A 21,340-nucleotide genomic window follows, 5' to 3' on the forward strand; every position below is an offset into this window, starting at 1 on the left:
TGATTATTCCCTTATTAGATAGATTAACTGGGAAATTATATTTTTATTTTTATCGAAATAATCCATTTCGTTAAAATATTATTATTGTTGTTGATTATTAGTATATATTTTTATGAGTTCAATTTGATAGATTGAGAAATATCAACAAACTCTCATTATAATATATATTCTAAAAAAATATTATCAAATCGAGACAATCAAACCACTAAACTCCGTGAAATCAATTATTCTCCACCTACCACCTTGCTATTATTTTTATCATATAAATAAAAATCTCCATGTTGTTTTTATTATTATTTTTTCTTTTGGAAAGAATCTCATGCTGCTATATATATAATTTTTTTTTTTTATGGAAAGAATCTTGATGTTGCTAAATAAATCTTTCTAACATATGCCATTTAATACCTTATTTAAAAAAAAAAATTATGTGACTTGTCAATTTTAATAATTAAAGTTATTAGCTATAAGAAGTAATATTAAATGGTGGATGAATTTTCGTAATTAAACCAAATAATAAAAAATGAGTAATAGTATGGACGTCAAATTCGTTGACCAACTTTTATGTAAATGATTTGTGAATATATTATTAATTGAAAAAAATAATACAAATTAAAATATAAATAACTAAAATTTTAAATTTGAGCATAAAAAAAAAAGGTAAAATTTTAAACGGATAACACGTAAGTTGGGATAAGTTTAGTACCTCTGACACTATCAATGAAAATTTACAGACTTAATTTCTCCTTTTTTTTTTTACTTTTTTTTTTTTAAATACAAATACCGATTCAAATCTTCATATGCAAGAGCACTGTGTGACTACCGAACGTGACAGAGACGCGCTTTCAACGGAGCCATAGACGCGAAAGACAAGGTTCGATGCTTGAAGCACCGATGTTACCATTTGATTTGGTGCTTGAAACGGTGGGACCAGTGGGACCTTTGCTCTGTTGTTTGATTCTCTTGAATAATAATCTCTCTTTTATTTACTTTATTTGTTCAATTGGACGAATCATTTGACCGATTGATTGGAGCAATTGATGACACAGACAGTTCTTCTAAGATTTCAAATTCTTAATTTAAATCCCAAAACGACGATTAAAATTTCGTTTTTAATTTTACATTTCACTTGGGACTTATCCTATGGATTCTATTGAACCAAACAGAGTGGAGAATCATATGAAAAATATCATATTTCACAGGTTGTTTAGCATGCCATATAAAATGCTTCTGTACCTTTTTCACCATCATCTGCATCTTTCTATATCTCTTCTCTGGGATTGAAACCAGTATATTCGTCAGATTGGGTATGTCTTTCTCCAAAACAAAGACAGCAAATGATTCCCAATTCACAACATCAAAAAATGGAGGCACAAAATTATCTGATATGATCACGGGAACACACTCATACAAAATGGCCTCCACAACCCGTGGACTATTTACTTCTTACCCCTTTAAGCATATACAGTATTTGCTGCTCTTCATGTATTGGACATGGTTGTTAAGATATATGGCCTAGGTCTTAGCCTTTGGTAATTTATCAAAGATTTTCATACTGGGATCTTTGTTTTCCCAATGCTGTAATAGAATTGACCTCAGATAACCATGCATCTTATTACCAGCAAAGAATGAGAGTATAGATCTCTTAGAAGGAGGTTTGCCTCCTAAATCTTGGACAGGATTTTGAGCTGAGCGAATAAAAGTTTCGGGAAGAGAAACATCTTTGCCCATAACAAAACCTTCATAGGCATCGGCATACCCATAAGTCTCTTTGTTTCTGCAGGAGCCTGAGGATTTAAAAAACAAAAAATAAAAAAATTGTCAACTTGGGTATGTAATTTTTAAATTAATGCTACTTTTTTTTGTTAGAAAAATTAATGCTATTTCATGCTGTTAAATTGTTAGTTTGAATTTTACATATAATATATATAGTTATGCTATAGTGGATTTGCATGTGTATTTTATAATGAAAATGATTCATAATTATATTTATTAAATTAAATATGTTACAAAAATAAAATAAAACAATAGCAATAGAAGAATAAAATAGAACATACAGATTTACGTAGAAAATTTTTGACGGGAAAAAATCATGGACAAAGAGAGGTAAACTTTTATTAATAAAAATTGGTATAAAAGGTGAGCAAAATAGAGTGATTAAAACCTTCAAACAATACTACCGAAAAAAATCCCAAAAATATATATATATATATATTATACGAACGGAATGAACAAAAATTGAAAAAAAATGGATTCAAATCGATTCAAATAAACGGTTTAAATCGTTTTATATGAAAAATGATACAAATCATTTGATCCATATCGTGAATCGTCTTATTTTAACAACATTGGTTTTAAACCTTTTTGTGTAAGCAAAAAAAAAAAAAAATTTCAAGCATATATGCTAGAAGTTAAAGATGCTGAATATGTTGTTATTGAGTGAAGCATGAATAAGAAAAGTAACAAAAAATAAAAATAAAAAATCCCAAGTTTAGAATTGAACAATACGAACGGGTTTTCGCCAAAAAGTGTCGTTAATCAAACTCCAAGTCTCTCCTCCTTTTCCTCTTTCCTTTGGCCATGCTTTCTCAAGTAACAAAAGGTTGAAGATTTATTTCTCGTCTGGAAAGAGAAAGATGAAACCTTGCGTAGGTTATGGAAGTGTGTTGGTTGGAGAGAAGCAGCTAACAGAGCTTCTATATATGCTCATGTGCAGTTCCCCTCCATTTTCAGTGAGAAGTGTGCAGTCAATTGCAAAGCTTAGCTTTTTCTTTAATCCTTAAGTTGACCACGTTAAAAAAAACGCACCTTTTTTTGTTCTGAGTACTGCAAATCTTATTTTATTTTGGGTGAAAGGATTCCAATTTGGACTTCTTCTGTTTTTTTTTTGTTTGATGGTGAATGATTCCAGTCTGGACCATTGATCTAGGTAATAGTGACATAGTCCCTACAGGAACTACTGCAAAATAAATTGAACTTATGCCCAAAAAAAAAAAAAAAACGAAACAAAATAGTCACAAATCAAATGAGGTTAACTGGTAAAACAAATGCATTGTAGGAAGTTTTCCCAGACAATGTCCGTTTTCCTTTTTTCGGTGAATCAGATAATGTCCGTTTATTCATGCGATGATCCGAAATTCTTTCGACATAAAAATATATATGCAATATAGTTAATCAAAAATCAAACGAGATTAATTTAATAAATCACTCATACCTACACATATAGTTATTTTAAATAATAAAAAATATGGATTCATAAAAAAAAAAAAAAACATAAATATATATATATATATATATATAGAGAGAGAGAGAGAGAGAGAGAGAATTATTCTGCTCGACGATACCACATACTCATATAGTATGTTGTCGGACAGCCTTTTGATTAATGACAAGAATACCTGAAATAACTGTTGAACAATTTACCATGTCTAAATGATATTTAAAAGAGTTTAAATGATCTAATATATAATACAATAGGAAATACATGTGTATATATGGAGAGAGATTAATATCTAGTCAGCATATTTTAGGACACAATGCAACAAAGTTAGGCAGAGGTAAAAATAACCAATTTATTCTGATTAATTTGAATTTTAAATTATATTCTAAAATTTTATTGTCTAGAAATTTTTTTCCAAGACTTTTGTGATGAAATAGACCAAAAATATCTTCAATATAAGAGAATCGCTGCATATATATTTTGCAAACACAATAAGAGTTTATTGTTTTAAAGGAAAAAGAATTTAAATACCTTTCTTTTTTTTCTTTTTAAATAAAAATAAAAAATCAATTTATTTCTTTATGCTAATGTAATTAAAACACGGGTATATGAAATGGTGGGAGGTAGGGATGGCAATTAAAGCCGGGGTGGTGGCTCCCACAACCAAGTCGGCCCCGAAAAACTAACTCCATCCCTGGCATTGTAATCTTTTTTTTTTTTTTTTTTTTAATCGAGTTAGGACGAAGATTCTCCGTTTCTCCATCATAAAACAAATTAATAACAAAATAATAAATATTTTTAATATCATATTATATATATTTAAAATGTATTTATATTTATTAATACAATTATATTTAAATATTAAAAAAATATGTATATAATATATATTTTATTAATAATATATATATATTATATATTTATTTTTTATGAGGCGAGGGATATATTTTTTGTCGCTGTCCCGACTCTGATCCTGATCCGGGGCATAGATTCTTGCATTCTCACTGCCCTGCCGTTTTTCCCACCCCATTAGGATTCAATCCCACGGAAATCGGTGAAGGCGGAATAAATTGCCACCCCTAATTAGCGAACGCGGGTGGGACCAGGTATTAATAATTTGATCTTATCTCTTTCCCTTTTTTGTTTTTTATCAGTAAATGACCATCTCTATTTCCTTATTTATCTGTCGCTACTCGTTGGTGATAGAGCCATTTGACGTTGATGACAACCCTCCGCCACGTGGAACTTCACGGAATTAACGCACAGTTCATAAATATCCTCACGTGCTACGCCATTGTCATCACTCCTTTAAAAATGCGCTCGTCACGTCCAGTTATTCCTGTTCCCCTACTCTTCCCAGATCCCCATTTTTATGTGTCATTCTCTAATCTCAATATTTTAAACGCACATATGGTTTTGCTAAGCTATTCCGGCTTTAATCAAGATAGCAAAGGTTCAACTACCATCATTTTTTGTCATGCAATTGTACACATAGATAGATGTCTATTCAGATTGCAATTTGCGAAAGTAAGCCAATTTCTATCATTTCAACCCTTTTTATAGATTCACTAAAAAACAAAAATTCATCCTTATCCTTGCTATGGAATTTCATATATTAGCAATTGACTCAATTTTTGTATGGATGGCCTTGTTATTGTAGCACAAACCACGAACACTGATTCTACCGTTTAATTTGGTGCTTGAAAAACCATGGGGACCAGTGGTCCTAATTTGCTCTCTTTTCCTTTATTTGTCCTGTTTGGCGGATCATATGACCAATTGATTTGGAGTTAGTTTTTTACGAACTCCAAATTTCCAATCCCCAAAAATCCAAAACGACAATTAAAACTTGGTTTTCAATTTATGGGACTTATCCGATGAATTCTGTTGAACCAAACAGAGTGAAGTATCATATGAAAAATATCATATTTTAAAGGCTTAGCATTCCACAGAAAATGCTTCTGTACCTTTTTCACCATCATCTGCATCTTTCTATATCTCTTCTCTGGGATTGAAACCAGTATATTCTTCAGGTTGGGTATATCTTTCTCCAGCACAAATACCGCGAAACTTTCCCAATTCAGAACGTCAAAAAATGGAGGCACAAAATTATCAGATATGATCACCGGAACACACTCATAGAAAATGGCCTCCACAACCCGTGGACTGTTTACTTCATACCCTCTTGCGCATATGCAATATTTGCTGTTCTTCATGTATTGGGCATAGTTCTTAATAATTCCCTTTCTCTTCTTTCTCTTATTGTTAGTATTGGGTAATTTATCAAAGATTTTCATATCAGGATCTTTGTTTTCCCAGTAATGTAATAGAATAGGCCTCAGATAACCATGCATCCGACCAGCAAAGAAAGCAAGTATAGGTCTCTTAGAAGGAGGTTTGCCTCCAACATCTTTGAGAGGATTTTCTGCTGAGCGTACATAAGTTTCAGGAAGAGAAACATCCTTGCCGAATACAAAACCTTCGTTCACGTCGGCATTGCAGAGGGCTCGAATGCATTTGGCCATTAGTTGCTTTGTTTCTGCAGGGGCCTGTGTGGAATGGCTTTTATGTTAATATGATTGTTGATGATTGCAAAAATATGTGAACTTTGATTTTATATATAACATTGTAAAGATAATGATGTGTATGCATATGTATGTATTGTTATATACCCAGTCATGGCAAGCAGCAAAAAAATGATCAGCTCCTTCAGTTCTGTTCCAGAAAGGATATTTTGCAGCAACCATTTCCAAGTAGTTCTTCAAGTACCCAACGAGGTTCCTACGACTATGTGAATCGGGTACATATAAGGTTAACTTTAACAATCGAGAGCTAAAGGGCAAGTAAAACAAATGGGCTTTTTGAGGGTTTTTAGTGACAAATTTTTGGCTAGCTTCAAGCTGCTTCATGAACCATCCCTCGGAAGCATATATTCCCTCTAGTAATGGTGTGTGTAATATAGGTTTCTCTCCTTCCTTGTAAACGTAAACTTTAAGTATGTCTTCCATTAACTCATAGCTCCTGCAAATTGAACCACATAACAACCTTTTAGAACAGGATTCACTTTATTGCCATTGCTCAGAGAAAAAGAGATCTAAATCAAACACCCCAAGCCTAACACAAATCAGTTTAATTAGCTTACCTTTTGAACATTGAAACATTACGGAAAAGAGGGGCATAAAGGTTTGGATCATTCTTTACTATAGGTGCATTCTCTATCTGTGATGCCACATATTTGAGTTCATGATCAACTGCTGCAGACCACTGTGGTATCTACAAATAAAATCAGATAACATAACAAGTCTGAAGCATTTATATGCATTCTAAATAAGTTAAACCACAAGTTTCTTACATACCACTGAATAGTAGGAGGCTTGACTCTGAAGCAACATATTGTTCATCTTAGATATTGGATATACCACTATGGGAGGTTTCTTTTGCCACACCTTTGGCTTTCTGATTATCTCAGCAACTCTGGCTATTGAAGAAGCATCCTCTGTTTGTTTGAGGTCGCTATTTAAACGCTCAGACTTCTCATTTTTATCCAAAGTGGTGGTTGTGTCTTTCTCTACCAATTCAGTGGGAGTTATAATACTTGTATCCACAACAATTGGTGATGCAAAATGTGATGAATTAATAGAGGGTATTGTTGGTGGAGGACTAGAAGCAAAACCAGCTATTGAGCTTCCAACATGATCAGAAGTCACAATATCACTTTCCTTGACAATTCTATCCACTGAAGAGTTACCATATGAAGTATCGAACTTTATGTTCCAGTTCTGATCTGGTCCCCTGGCCTCCACTGGTTCAAATTTATTATCCACGATATGTTCCACATCACCTGATATTGAAGTTCTGTTTTTCTTTTCAAGACTAATATAAGAAGACTCCTCAGAATCTTTATCATCCTCTTCTAATCCTAAAGATGTGTTTGGACCACCTTTTCCTTCCCAAACAAAATTAGAGGTCCTTGTATTATTAGTAGCTCTCTCCAGTGTTGATTCAGTAGCAGTGTGAGCTGAATCATTGGAAAGTGAATCTCCATTTTGCAAATAACTTTTTCCTAATACCGGAAGGTTCTTAGCAGAAAAAAAGGAGGGTAGAGCAGTAGAGTATGGAAGTTCAAAGTACTGGAACACTAAAAAAATAGCAAAGATCAATCCCATAATCCATAGCAGTCTCTTTGTTTCTACTTTGGATAAAGCAAAAAGTTTCTGAACCATTTTTGAGGAAACTACTCTATAAACTGAAGGCCTGCCTTTCAACAACCATAATCAACCTGCAAATTACATTATTTAGTTCACAAGAAATCCAACCATCTTCCTAAGTTACAGAAATTATAATATTATTATCCAATTCAGGGGATCAATTACAGATTAGAATACAAAAACAACGTTTCAGTATCAATCATATATGTAAATATATATATATATATATATATATGTAACAAATTCAGACTTAGTGTAATAGTTAACTTCAAGCAAATAGTAGAAAAGCTGCGGAATCTATATATATATATATGTTGTTAATGACTCCAGAGTGAATGAGTAGACTAACCAAAACAAACAAAAGAGAAAGAAAAACGAAAGGTTATAGGTTTAGAATTGAATAATACTAACCAGTTTTAGCTTTAAAGTACCGTGAATGGAAGTCCAAGTCTCATTTTCTTTTTTTATTTTAATTATTTTCTTTCCCCACGCTATTTCTCAAGCAACACAGGGTTGTTTTTCTCGTCTGCAAGAGAAGGAAGAAAGAAGATAACTTGGAAGTGTGTTGGTTGGAGAAAAGAAGCAGAGCTTTTAGTGCTGTTTCCGATTTCGATACGTCTAGGTCTGGTATTCAGTCAGAAGTGGGCTCGCAAACCCAATTTGCTTCTCTTTAGTCCCCTCGAGTTTGACCCCCTCATAAGCGACTCGTTAACATTTTATGGCTAAAAACCTTGATAATTCTCATATAATACTGCAAATTAAACTTATGCATGAAAGAAGAAAAAGAAGTCCCATATCAAACGTGGTTAATTGACTAGTAAAAAACAAAAAACAAAAAAACAAAAAAAGAAGAAAACAGAAAAAAGAAAAAAAATGGAAATCTAAGATGCCTTTTGATGTATAGTTGATCTTTAGTTTTTATTTTTCATTTTTCCTTATATAATCATGTATAATTTACTTATGTTAAATCTCAGTTATAAGAAAATTAAATTAATTATAAAGTTAATGAAGAAAGAAATATACATAAAAAGAAATTAAATATAATTTCAAATTTTGTTGTTTTTAATTTTGTTGTTTTTTCTTTAAAATATATATTTTTTAAATTTCAAGTTAATCCAAATTCTATTTTCATAATTTTGAATCCATATATTTATAAGATAGAGAGAGATATTTAACCAAAAAAACTATTTACTTTAAAATATTTTACTAACTAATATTTGATATAAATAAATCAACTATACGTAATTAGATTAAGAAGAAAAAATATACGTTAAAAACTACTCAGATTATGAGAGGACACCTAATTCAATAAAAAAATATATATATATATATATAATTTTTTTTTTTTGTTTTGCCAACTCCATACGGCAATACGAAATATTTTATATTATTAACCACTAGTAATACATATATTAAATTAGTCTGGGGAACATAATGATTTGATATTGATGTTTGAAGTCGGAAAGTTATTAGATAAAATGAAAAACAAAAAGCAAATTATTAGAGGAACTGTAAATTGATACGTTGAATCGAGTAGACACTTTTCTCCTTTCCATGATGTTCATTTTTTATTGCAAAAAAATGTTTATTTCTTTACTCTCAGTGTAATAGATTGGAATTCTTGATGATATCAATGAAGTATTTTTAACATAAAATCCAATGATTGTTGCAAAAAAGAATATTAAAATAAAATCCAATAATGAGACATTATTATTATATCGGCTACTGTGTGTGATAGGACGCACCTTCAAACTGCGAGTGGGCGTATGCAATACGGTGATGCTTTGAATCTGTGGGGACCAGTGGGGGTATTGATGACGACGCTCCGGCACGTTGATCTTACCAGAATTAACGCAGTGTTCATAAAGAGACAATCACGTGCGACGCCATCTTCATGACGCGTTTAAAAATGCGCGAGTTACGTCCACCAATCTTTCCAATCCCTTTTTTTTTTTTTTTAAACTTTTTTCTTGTAGAAAACCTAATCCTGAATTTATGTGTCATTGTCTAAAGTCCGAAATATTCTATTCAATTCTCTTCTCTGGGCTTCATACTTTTTGCTGGAATAATCACATGTTGGTAACAGCTTAAGCAATCTAGGAGGGAAATACAAGTTCTTATTGGGCTTAATACTTAACATTTATTGAAAATTTTAAAATTTTTCTTTGAAATTAATAGTTTTATATGTTTGTTATGGTTCATAACAACAACATTTTTGTAATATCTCAAACCAAAAAACACAATAAAGTGAAATAGAGTATCAAATTTCAGAGTTTCATATTATTTGTTTTAAGCAATTTAAAAAAAAAAAAGTGTTTGCATAGGGTTAGGAAAAACAAGAATTAGGCTACTAAGTAAAATGAAAAACATATATTTATATCTTTTGGTACTCTAATTTTGGTATTATGAGACATGATTGGAACGTGATTTCATATAATTTTACCAAAAAAATAAAATAAAAAGGAACATTATTTCATATAATTTTACCAATTAAAGCAGTGGGAATAGCATCTAATATAACGATTTTAAACGGAATTTTTAATTATATTATCTTATATAACAGGTATATATACTATACAGGTAACATACATTCTTTTTGATATATGATACGTGGCTTATTTAATATTAAAACCATGAATGGGATTTTTTTTTTTTTTTGGTCAGACATAAATGGGAAGATCAACTTTTCTGACAATGTCACTAACCGAATAGAAAAAAGGGTCTCACATGTCACTAACTAAATTATATCCATTACATAATTTAGTTTCTTGTTTTTGCTGTACTCAAAGCAATGCAAGCGAATTATAGAACCAACCCAAACAAGGCACGAGTCTGGAAAATGGGCTCACATTGGGCCCCCAAGGCCTCCTCACACCCCAACCCAAAAGAAAAAAAAAAAAAATGATGAAGCGAGGAAAGGACGAGATTAGCCAAAAACCCTAACCCCCAAGACCCAGTAATCCCAAACCGTTCAATTTTGTTTCGTCCTCGAAAGTTTTTAATTTTCTGTTCTTTTGGGCGTAAAAGGTTCAATTTAATTTTATTTCGTCTTATCGGAAGAATCAAATCTCTGAAATTGTAAAGGAGGAAGATAAGCATGGAAGTAGATAGAATTGATGAGCGCACGCCCAACCAGCTGAGACCACTGAGTTGTTCTCGCAACATACTTAACCGTGCTCATGGCTCTGCCAGTTGGTCTCAAGGTATCAACTTCATTGTTCCTCTGCCCCCACCTTTCGATTTACTCCTTCAGTTATTTGATTTTGTTGGGTCTGGCCATTGCCTTCTGCTTTGTGTATCAGCTTGTTGCCATTGATGGGTCCGTGTTCTTTTCTGGGTTTTCTAGCTACCATTATTCTCTATGTTTATGCTTTCTTACTGGGTTTTATGTGTTGTTGTTAGATTGTCATCGTCGTCGCTTGTTTTGTTTGTTGCTTGTCTAGGGGATACCAAAGTTCTCGCTGCAGTTTATGGACCAAAAGCAGGGACAAGGAAGAATGAGAACCCCGAGAAGGCTTGCATTGAAGTTATTTGGAAGCCTAAAACAGGGCAGAGTGGTAACTTTCTTTTTTTTCTTTTTTCTTTTTTTATCCGTATTATTTATTTGTATCTGTTTCTACATGCGGAATTTTGTATGGAATTCCATTTATGTTAAAAACTTTCAGCGTGATTTTACAATTTTTATTTTTTAAAAACTGTTCTTGAATGCTTCTTCTATGGACCTTTACATGTATCAGCAAGTCTTTTTGGTAATGTATGCAGTTGCTTATGCGTATATTATCAACATTGAGATGAATTTGACAATTATTTATTTATTTTAAATCTCAAATTGCGAATAACTTCTTTGTAACTATTTAAGATAAACAATGCATATAAATTTATGCATTTGGAAGTGATCATTGCTTGATGGACACTCTTCAAATAATAGAAAAGAATAAGACTCTTTCTTTGCTTCTTAAATTTAGAGAAGCATAAGACTTTAATGAATGATATCCAACTACAACCGTTGTTTGTTCTCTTCAAGTCTGAACCAGTCATTTTCTCTTTTAAATTTTTTTTAATAGCAAATTATCTCTTTGATTAGATTGGACAGCAGCATTGTATAAGTATGTTACCTTTCAAAACAAGGTCTACTATAGCCTTTGAATTTGCATTAAATTCTTTATTAGGAAAATTGGAAAAGGAGTATGAGATGATATTGAAGAGGACTTTGCAAAGCATCTGTATTTTGACAATCAATCCTAATACGATGACGTCAGTCATAATACAGGTGAGGGATACTTTTCCCCTCAATTTCTTTTTTCCTTTTCCTTTAAACATAGAAAACTTTTAATCCTTCTGGATTTTAGAAGTCTTGTTGCTCAAGGTGCTACCATACCATTTATCAGCATTTTTTGATGAATGCAGTTTGTACAAATAACGTTGATTGCTCTATTTGTCTATATTTATTATTAGTCACTTCTAACCTTTGTAGCTGTCGTAATTATTTCACATTTATCAATGCATGCACGTATTTTTTAAAAAGAAAAATAAAAATCAATGCATGTGTCTTATTTGCAGAACATAACCTTTTCCCCCGACTTTGCATGTGTGGCTGGAATATTTAAAATAGCAAATATAACAAAATCTTGATTATTTTTCCAATACGAAAACCCTTCTCCTTTATCATGATTGGTAAGCTTTAGATAATGATAGTTGCAAATAACATATAAGGGGTAACGAACATGAAAAACTTTTTCAAAATGGATTGGGCTGTTCACATCAAGATATTTATGTCATATCCATGTGCTCGATATCGTGTTTAAGTTAGGGGTTTATGAAGATGCCATTCTCATTGGTTAATTCATATCATATATCTATATTAGGCATGGCCAAAATCATTGGTCTTGCCTCATTCTTTAATAGCTGATTGCTTATTATTTTACTAAAAGTTAGGAACATAGGCCACAACATATTTTCATTACTTTTGTTTGAAACTTGATTTCTAGATCATAGCTGGCAAATTGAAAATTTAGTTTATTAAGTTTTTTTGGATTTGCTGATTATAAATATATACATAATGTTGATTTAATAACTAGTCCCTTAGCCTTAAGCATTCATTTCTCTGTTTCGCTGCAGGTTGTCGACGATGATGGTGCAGTATCCACAGCATATTTTTGTCATTTTACCAATACAGTTGAATACGTGAACTTCCCCTTTTTAATTTTTATTTTTTACATCATCTTCTTCTTGAATTGTTAGAAGTGCCTTGACTAAATTCTTTATAGCTCCTACCTTGCGCTATAAATGCTGCATGTGCTGCACTTGTAGATGCTGGAATCCCTCTTAAACATCTTGCTGGTAAAAAGGGTTATAGTTGTCTTTGTTTTTCACATCTTCTGATGAATGCTTGCTAACTGTATTCTACTGATTTGTGCAGTTGCAATATGTTGTGGTTTGGCAGAAAGTGGGTATGTTATACTGGATCCAACCAAGCTAGAAGAGCAGGTTCTTATTATTTTTGTGTTTGACTTTATGAATGCAGTACTAGGTTAGAAGGTTTGGATAATCATTTCGTCCCTTTTGCAGTACCTATTTCACTCCACTGAACAGTGGAGATTATATTTTAGTATTTTTTCCACTTTTTTTCAAAAAATATAAAACCTTAATAAAATGTCTGCAAATATACGAAACAGTGTATATGCTATGTTTGCATGATAGTGTTTACCTAGGGTCAGATGAATTATACCTGTTCTTTATGGTACTGAGGCATAAAGCTGGGAATTTCTGAAAATTGGAAAGCTTCGTTTTTCCTTTAATGACTTTGGACCTTTAACTTACTGCAACTCCAACTTTTCATTTCACCCCTTGAGCCTAGACCTGAGGACTGAATTTGATATGCACATATAACATGCTTGCTTTTTGAAATGGCAGAAAATGAAAGCATTTATATATTTGGTATTCCCAAATTCAGTTCTTTCGGTCCTTCCAAATGGCTCATTACAAAAGAAAGGTGGTGAACCTTTGGAACATGGGATCATCACATCATTTACCCAGGGTTCCATGTCAGGTATGTTTCATTTTTCTTCCATCTACATCTCTCAATAATCTTATTGATTAATATTTTTTGCTTTTCCATGGTCTAATCGATGTTTTCTTACATGCCTTCCTTTCCTTAGCTCGATTAATCATATTATTATGAACAAGTGATGCCTCTTAATTAAACATGGTCAATTAACATGTCAAGGGAAAGTGGATGATGCATATTTAACTGATCTGGTGAAACTGTTATCTAAGAATCCTCCTCTAAAGGACAACCTTATGCCACCTGAGTTATGAACAGGCATTGTTGGATATAATGCAGAGCACTAGGAAGGGCATATCTACTCTTTTACTGAATATATGACATTTCTGAATGAATATGGATGGATGAGCCAGTCTAATATTGTTCTCCAAGTTTCAAAGTTTTTACCTTTCATTCACAACGTGCATGTCATATTGCGTCTACATGGTGTACAATTTAAGTGAATGAACTAATTAGCAATGTTGTTTAAATTTGTTCAAGTGGAAGACATGGTGTACAATTTAAGTGAATGAACTAATTAGCAATGTTGTTTAAATTTGTTCAAGTGGAAGACTATCTTCACTGTCTAGAACGAGGGCGTGCTGCGACTTCAAAGATGTCTGATTTTCTGAGAAGGAGCTTGCAGCCGCAACTCCCAAGTGACTCATCTAAAGCTGGGTGATGTAGAATGTTACTGAGAGTATCTTTTGGAGAGCCCTCAATGGTAGGTAGCCTTTTTGTTGCCATTTTTTTAGGATAAAAACATAGCACCAGCTGTATTAAAAATCATCTACTCTAAAAAATAAATTAAAAAAAAAAAAAAGCATGAAACTCCAACGCATCTTCTTACCTGGTGGGTGGTAGTTTTTGTCCCCACAAACTGTATTAGATCTGCAATTTAATTTGACTACATGTCCTCTATCGTTGCAAATTACGTTTTCAGCATCTTTTAACGTTTATATATAGTTCATTTTTTTTTTTTGCTAATATATATATATATATATATATAGTTTTGATTAATGAATATGCTTGTACCGTGAAACTAATGAAATAATTGCCTTCTTTTCCTTTCAGACTCGTCAAATCCAGTAGTTTGATAATTAAACAGACGTAATAGTTTGACTGGCATCTTCTAAGCTAGCTGTGGCTTTGGACGACACAAATCCCTACTCGAAAGCATTTTGGAGTCATTTGAGAAGAAAAGATATCAATTGACATGAAGGAATATGCGTTGGTTTTGCGCGAACGAGTTGGACATAATTAAATTAGGGAATGATATAATATCAACAAAATTAGGGAGTCCTATCCTAATCAAACTACCAACGGGTTTATTATAATCTTTTTTTTTCTTTAATATATATATTATTTTAATGCCTGCTTTTTCTCTTTTGGTTATGTTATGTCAAATTGCCGAATTAACAAACTTATCCAGACAGAATGATCTAATTCGTATCATATTTTAGCCATCCAGAGAATATCATAGTGTACCGACAGAGTTTCCTCTGTATTATGCACTTCATGTCGTGTACCGATAGAGTTTCTTATCTATTGTGCAATTCATGTCGTCAGTACTGTCATACAAGACAGGTGTTAATGCAAATAAAACCATCATGTTATTTCTCTGTGAATCTAAACTTTTTTTTTTTTTAACCAATTTATTTTTCAATCAGCATTTTATTTTTCAATCAGCATTTTATATTAAAATTTAAAAATCACCCATGAATTTCTCTCTCTTGCTTAATATTTCTCTTTAAATTATATAATCTAACATGACAAAAGTAATCAATGCAAATATATATGCCTTTTTATTTATGTTATGATAACCCTAGTATAGGATAAGCGCACTCAATTCCCTGTTTGGGCAAGCAGAGTTTATTTGGCTTTTGAAGGAAATCCCACGTGCCAACAACTGGAAGGTTAAAACTAACGTCCATTTGTCGTTGAAGTTGAAGCCATGAACAAAGTTTAGCTATCCATCCACACACACACATATATTTATATATATATATATATTATATTATAATATCAAATTGTACACATAGGAGTTTGAAGGGCATTATCCGAATCCATCCAGATGCCTTGAACTTTGAACTTGATATTTGTGAAATTATTCCAACAATGGCACATGTCCTTTTCTGTGTTTACACACATATAGTCCAACAATTTCCAATACGACCATATGTTTAAGAGAGACAGAGAGATAGAGGGAGAGAGAGCGAGAGAGACAGAGAGATAAAGATAAATGCAGTCCTTTGACTGTTTGTTGAGCATGGAATATTGATGTTCTTGTTCATATAATATCAAGATGGCAATTCATGTAAGTTGCTGTGTTCATGGTCGGCCTCCATTTTCAGACAACTTTGATACCTTGAAGGTCAAGCCATTCTTTTCTGCTATCAAGGTAAACTCCTTCTCAACCTTCTTTATGATTCAGTTTCACAAAGAATTGCGTATGTGTCATCTTCTAACTAAATGTTTCTACTATATGTATGACAAATTAAAAATATGACCAACAGACATTGTTAGGAGAATTGAGACAAGTACTTCCCATGCGAATAGATGTCTCCAAAACCATCAATACCACCACTACTGCCAAAATTTTGGATGCATTTGTTGATTCGGTGTTTGAGTATGTTGATCAACCCTTGCTTCCATCTCAGGTGCGTTTCGCTAAAAACAATGAAAACTCTAGCTGTAGCCATCACATTTGCCTGTGAACCATTGCAGATATGCCGTTTGTTTTAATACATGCGAATAGTTGTTGCAGGGTAACTTTGCGCCGGTTGATGAGTTGGGGGAATCTGTTGTTATCACCAACATTGAAGGCAACATTCCAGATAATTTTCCCGAGGGTGTCTATATAAGAAATGGTAATTAAGCACTCCATTAAACCTTAATATTTGTGCTTGCGTAGTTTATGTTTATCTTGATGTTGTAGGCAGTATCGTCGTAAACCTTGTTTGCTCACTCCAAAGAAAGGCATTCGTTCCCTATTGTGCTTTCTGCAGTGAAATTTAAGAATGAACATTCACCATCTAAGTTGGGAAAAAAGTTAAAAAAAAAAAAATAAATAAATAAATCAGATTCATTAAATTTAGGAGTGATAAAAGTTTAGCCAATCTTGTGAATGCAGGACCAAATCCTCTTTTTGGAGGACTAAAATCAACTCAATCTGTGTTTGGAAGGTCAAGACATATTTGGATAGAAGGAGAAGGAATGCTTCATGCTTTGTATTTGAGTAGAGACAGTGATTGCAAATGGACTCTCCGGTACAACAACAGACACGTTGAAACCGAAACATTCAAGCTAGAAAAACAGAGAAACAAACCGTCCTTTCTCCCTGCCATACAAGGCGATTCACTGGCTGTTCTGTCAGCATATCTGTTGAATTTGGTAGGCATATAAATATTGCAATCTTAATGAAAAATTTCCCTAATTAAAAATTATTGAACTTACTAATAAATTGATCACATACTAGTTCAACTAGCTCATAACTGGGAGATTCTTTAAAGCTAGGCCAAATAGCAGTAATTTGCACACACGTTTTCCATAGGAAATACTGCTGCAAGAATGGACCGATTATAAATTGAAAAGACAGACAATGATTTTTCAAACTTTGACTCTGAATTATGTATCTTGCAAATTCAGATAGGAGTACGTCTATATGTTGAAATTTAGATATAGATTTTAAGTATATGCCTCTGAGCACAGCCAATATCTATGTAATTATGCTGATTTGTAGAGCAAAAGTCATTTATCTGAGACCTTTGTTACGGAACTGCTTTCAGTTGAGATTTGGCAAAGTAAATAAATACATCAGCAACACCAACGTTTTTGAGCACTCGGGGAAGTTCTACTCCATTGCAGAAAACCACATGCCCCAAGAGATTGACATTTTGACTTTAAAAACATTAGGCAATTGGGATGTCTGCGGAGCTTGGAACAGACCTTTTACCAGCCACCCGAAGGTTAATTCTTCCAATGCTTTCAACATTTTCCTTTCTATACTTCTAAAAATCTTATTAGTGGTTATTTAAAATTTTAGTCATATATGTTATCATTGTTATGTTGCAGAGAGTTCCAGGCACAGGAGAGCTGGTTATAATGGGGGTGGATGCAACTAAACCTTTCTTTGAAGTAGGAGTACTTTCGGGTATACTATATAAATCACATTCCTATTGTATTTCTTTCATTGAAGTAGGAGTTATTTCGGGTACACTATCTAAATGGATAACCTTATTGTTTCTCTTTTCATGTTTCAGCTGACGGAAAAGAGTTGATTCATAAGGTTGATATCAAACTTAATAGGTGTAGCCTTTGCCATGAAGTAGGGGTTACACAAAGGTATGGCAAGATGCCATTAATTGGATTTTAATTTGTTAGATCATAGCTTGCAGCTTCAAGCTTATATATACTTGTTTATTTTGTTCCAGATACATTGTGATACTGGATTTTCCACTTACTATTGACATCATGAGGCTTGTTGGTGGAGGCCCGTAAGTTTATGTCATCAAACTTCTTTTATTGCTGAACTTTAAAGCATCTATATATATATATATATATATATATACACACATTGACAGGGCTTTGTAACTAATTTGCTTTATTGATAAACGGGGATATATTTGTAGATTAATAAAGTACAATAAAGAAGGATATGCAAGAATTGGGATTATGCGTCGCTATGGTGATGCAAATTCAATCTGCTGGTTTAAAGTTGAACCAAACTGCACGTTTCATATTCTTAACTCTTTTGAAGATGGAGATGAGGTTAAGTTATATATAAATAACAGTCTGTTTGAATTTCTTGTGGATAAATGGATATAAATTGAAAATGAATCACATTTTTAATTTAATGTTTGTATGAGCATGGAGCAGGTTGTGGTGTGGGGTTGCAGAGCTCTTGAAGCAATCATACCAGGACCTGATATGGGATTGGATAAATTTGACTGGTATTGCAGAGGGTTTAAGCCTATAGGTCATGGTGAAGAAAATGTGGATGCGTCAGCTGGGGATGGATCATTATTTACTCGTTGTTATGAATGGCGGTTAAACATGAAAACTGGACAAGTTACGGAGAGAAATCTCACTGGAACAGAATTTTCCATGGATTTCCCTATGATCAATGGAAATTTTACAGGTCTGAAAAATAGGTTTGGTTATACCCAAGTCGTTGATTCCATTGCAAGTTGTACCTCAGGTAATTATAGAACGATATTTTCCTATATGTAACTGGTAACCTTGATATGGAAACGTATATTAATTTCATCAATCTTGAAGGCTACAGGCATGCTAAAATGTGGAGGTCTAGCCAAGCTGCATTTTGAAGAACCAGATGTAAGATTTTCTTCTCTGGATACGCCTCGAAACAATATCGTAACTTAATAATTTTTCTCATCTCTTTCCTGATAAGAATGGTCAATTAATGTCCTTGAAATTTCATTCCCCAAAGTAGAGAAAAAGAAAATTGGAAGGGGCAATAGAGGTGGAATACAATATGTTTGAGAAGAACAGCTTTTGCAGTGGAGCTGCCTTTGTCTCTAAGAAAGGAGGTGTTGAAGAAGATGATGGTTGGATTATTACTTTTGTTCACAGTGAAGATACCAACTTATCTCAAGTATGACCACTTACATCTATAATAAGTAACCATTTTTGGGTTTTGGGATCTTGTGATTTTATGATACTTATGTTTAATTAACATACACACACAATATTCTTGTTAATTTTCCTACAGGTTTATGTCATTGACACAAAGAAGTTTTCAAGTGATCCAGTTGCCAAAATTACATTACCATGCAGAGTTCCATATGGTTTTCATGGAGCTTTCATGCAAATCTCAACAGACACCTAATAATCGCAGCGCAGATTTATGGTTTTCATGGATTGTATTAAACACAACCCTTTGTGAGAGGTAGATTAGAATTAGGTTATACACTTTAACTTCTATTCCCTTCACGTGTGGGTTCAAATGTAACCATAATTACCATACTAAACTACTATTTTGTGCCATTGTTCTCATAAGCTCTTTGCAGAGGCGAATTGGAATTGGATTATATATTTTAGCAGAATATGAAAAGATAAAAAATACACACACACATATATATATATATATATATAAATATATTATAGTTCTATGGTGTGAATTGTTCGCATACAGATCATATCAAAAATTGATATTTTTGGGAAAAAAAATTGACTTTGCTGTGTACACTGTATATACATATACCATAAAAAAAAAAAAATTGGTTTTTGATACAGTTTGTATACAGATGGTCCGCATCGTAAAATATCTTTATATATATATAAATAAATTATTCCAAAAAATAAAAATAAAAAAGTATATATATATATATATATATATAATTCTAATGGAGTCCAAAATATTTTGAATCAAATAAAAAATATTGATTTTTGATATGGTTTACATATCAATATATATATATATATATAAGTAAATTATAAAAAAATAAAAAAAAGTATATATATATATATATATATAAAATACACGCGTACCCAGGATATAGGTGTGTCGCTCAGAAGAAAATCTTTGGTACCACCGTGGTGGTACCTCCTCCTCATGTTGTACAACATCAAAACATTTATTACCACATGTTTTAACATTTGCCACATATGTTGGCATATGTTACTTTTTTATTTTAATTTTTTTCAGCTATCTAAAAAAAATAAAAAAACAGAAAAACAGAAAATGAAAATTATTGCCATCTCTTACTTTTTTATTTTAAATTTTACAGTTCATAATTAAGTTTTCTATTTTTTTTTTAAAAATTAAACTTTTAAAAGTTTTCCTTGTTTACTTTAGAAAATGACATTTCATATTCCAAATTGAAATTCTCCTTCATGATTTTATTTGTCCATTGTTAGCTATGTTTGAGAGTGAAGGTATCCTTCTCTTCTTTCAAAAACTTTCAACCCAGAAAGAGTAGTAAGGATTTGGGTTTGGCAAATATGATTCTTTTACAGTTTGGTTGGCTTCTTTAAGAGAAGTTAATTGATATTTTTTTGAAAAAGTAATGAAATAAAACTATTCCTTTAGAGCATAAATTCATCCAAATACAACTGAATTCAAAATTACTTGAGTAGTATTTCAAATCTATCCCATATTTTATTGATCATTTTTTTTTAGGAAAAAAATAAATTAATAAAAAACCAAAAAGTTTAAAAAGATTATGAAGGAAAAAATGTACTTCAAAATAGTGAAATTTTTTTTTTAAGAGAAGTCTCAAAATATTGAAATCCGATATAAACTTTAATTAGCTGAAGGATTATTTCAAATATCCACACTTTGTTCCGTCTCCTCTTCTGTTCTTCTTAAAACTCCGTAACGAGTTTATTTGCTTGAGGCGATAGCAAACCAAGAGTAAAATTCTTCTTTGCTTGATTTTGTTTTCTCTGAATACATCTTTCTTTTCATCTCTTTTATTGTTTTTGGTGGTTTCGACCTTGCGGAAGAGAAAAGGAGAGAGTTTTGATTTTCATTTTCTGTTTTTTTTTTTTTTTTTTTTTTAAATAGCTGAAAAAATTTAAAATAAAAAAGAACAGATGGCAGTATATGGCAAATGTTAACATATGTGGTAATAAATATTTTGATGTTGCATAATATGACGTGGTACCACGGTGGTACCGAAGATTTTCTCGTCGCTCAGGGCTCCATTAGTCTAAGAAAAAACATTCTCCATGTATGTATACGTATATTTAAAGCGTGATCGGGGTGTTTTGTTGACCGTGGCTTCTCGGCCATCCATTTGTGCTTCTTGTCTGTCTGCTTGGTACATGAAAACGACGTTTGGCTTCTAGCTTCAGAATATTCAGGCTAACTCATAGGCTCACAGTGACAACGAAAATACAAATTAGCCC

At 32.3% G+C, this 21,340-nt stretch overlaps 3 protein-coding genes and 1 pseudogene across 9 annotated transcripts; 3 read left to right on the forward strand and 1 right to left on the reverse strand.

The window, feature by feature from the left end:
* Nucleotides 1-1,094: 1,094 nt before the first annotated feature.
* Nucleotides 1,095-1,778, forward strand: LOC125423130 (uncharacterized; annotated as a pseudogene).
* Nucleotides 1,779-4,155: 2,377 nt separating this feature from the next.
* On the reverse strand, nt 4,156-8,154 carry LOC107420639 (probable glycosyltransferase At3g07620). Its single transcript, XM_016029650.4, has 5 exons — nt 7,834-8,154; nt 6,571-7,493; nt 6,357-6,487; nt 5,887-6,235; nt 4,156-5,763 (listed from the first exon to the last, which is right to left on the reverse strand). Exons 2-5 carry the CDS (start codon nt 7,435-7,437, stop codon nt 5,071-5,073), a joined length of 2,040 nt encoding a protein of 679 aa, XP_015885136.2. The 5' UTR covers nt 7,438-7,493; nt 7,834-8,154; the 3' UTR covers nt 4,156-5,070.
* Nucleotides 8,155-10,341: 2,187 nt separating this feature from the next.
* Nucleotides 10,342-14,840, forward strand: LOC107420679 (exosome complex exonuclease RRP46 homolog). Of its 4 annotated transcripts, none has more exons than XM_060817643.1 (9): nt 10,342-10,741; nt 10,825-10,979; nt 11,592-11,692; nt 12,541-12,597; nt 12,690-12,762; nt 12,842-12,909; nt 13,336-13,471; nt 14,032-14,189; nt 14,540-14,840. In XM_060817643.1, exons 1-8 carry the CDS (start codon nt 10,602-10,604, stop codon nt 14,145-14,147), a joined length of 846 nt encoding a protein of 281 aa, XP_060673626.1. In that variant the 5' UTR covers nt 10,342-10,601; the 3' UTR covers nt 14,148-14,189; nt 14,540-14,840. The 4 variants fall into 4 exon arrangements, with proteins under 4 accessions (XP_060673626.1, XP_048332237.1, XP_060673627.1 ...); XM_048476280.2 differs by having other exon boundaries at nt 10,344-10,741; nt 12,541-12,561; XM_060817644.1 differs by having other exon boundaries at nt 10,347-10,625; nt 10,866-10,979.
* Nucleotides 14,841-14,982: 142 nt separating this feature from the next.
* Nucleotides 14,983-19,544, forward strand: LOC107420681 (carotenoid 9,10(9',10')-cleavage dioxygenase 1). Of its 4 annotated transcripts, none has more exons than XM_048476276.2 (13): nt 14,983-15,866; nt 15,982-16,125; nt 16,224-16,335; nt 16,599-16,858; nt 17,254-17,433; nt 17,540-17,618; nt 17,728-17,809; nt 17,899-17,961; nt 18,097-18,235; nt 18,344-18,665; nt 18,753-18,802; nt 18,921-19,082; nt 19,200-19,544. In XM_048476276.2, the coding sequence occupies exons 1-13, from the start codon at nt 15,771-15,773 to the stop codon at nt 19,314-19,316; spliced, it is 1,806 nt and encodes a 601-aa protein (XP_048332233.2). In that variant the 5' UTR covers nt 14,983-15,770; the 3' UTR covers nt 19,317-19,544. The 4 variants fall into 4 exon arrangements, with proteins under 4 accessions (XP_048332233.2, XP_048332234.2, XP_048332235.2 ...); XM_048476277.2 differs by having other exon boundaries at nt 16,233-16,335; XM_048476278.2 differs by lacking the exon at nt 19,200-19,544 and having other exon boundaries at nt 18,918-19,060.
* The last annotated feature ends 1,796 nt before the right edge of the window (nt 19,545-21,340 follow it).

Source organism: Ziziphus jujuba, chromosome 5 (assembly GCF_031755915.1).
Source record: "Ziziphus jujuba cultivar Dongzao chromosome 5, ASM3175591v1".
In the NCBI taxonomy this organism is placed as follows: Eukaryota; Viridiplantae; Streptophyta; class Magnoliopsida; order Rosales; family Rhamnaceae; genus Ziziphus; species Ziziphus jujuba.

Bases quoted from the DNA above. Each gene is read 5' to 3' on its own strand.
- LOC107420639 (XM_016029650.4), bottom strand. From the start codon at position 7,437: ATGGTTCAGAAACTTTTTGCTTTATCCAAAGTAGAAACAAAGAGACTG. The intron at 6,236-6,356 runs GTAAGCTAATTA...TTCAATTTGCAG, and splicing joins AATGTTTCAATGTTCAAAAG to GAGCTATGAGTTAATGGAAG. The intron at 5,764-5,886 runs GTATATAACAAT...CATTCCACACAG, and splicing joins TTGCTGCTTGCCATGACTGG to GCCCCTGCAGAAACAAAGCA.
- LOC107420679 (XM_060817643.1), top strand. From the start codon at position 10,602: ATGGCTCTGCCAGTTGGTCTCAAGGTATCAACTTCATTGTTCCTCTGC. The intron at 10,742-10,824 runs GTCCGTGTTCTT...TGTTGTTGTTAG, and splicing joins CAGCTTGTTGCCATTGATGG to ATTGTCATCGTCGTCGCTTG. The intron at 12,910-13,335 runs GTTCTTATTATT...TTGAAATGGCAG, and splicing joins CAACCAAGCTAGAAGAGCAG to AAAATGAAAGCATTTATATA.
- LOC107420681 (XM_048476276.2), top strand. From the start codon at position 15,771: ATGGCAATTCATGTAAGTTGCTGTGTTCATGGTCGGCCTCCATTTTCA. The intron at 17,434-17,539 runs GTTAATTCTTCC...GTTATGTTGCAG, and splicing joins CTTTTACCAGCCACCCGAAG to AGAGTTCCAGGCACAGGAGA. The intron at 18,803-18,920 runs GTAAGATTTTCT...TCCCCAAAGTAG, and splicing joins TGCATTTTGAAGAACCAGAT to AGAAAAAGAAAATTGGAAGG.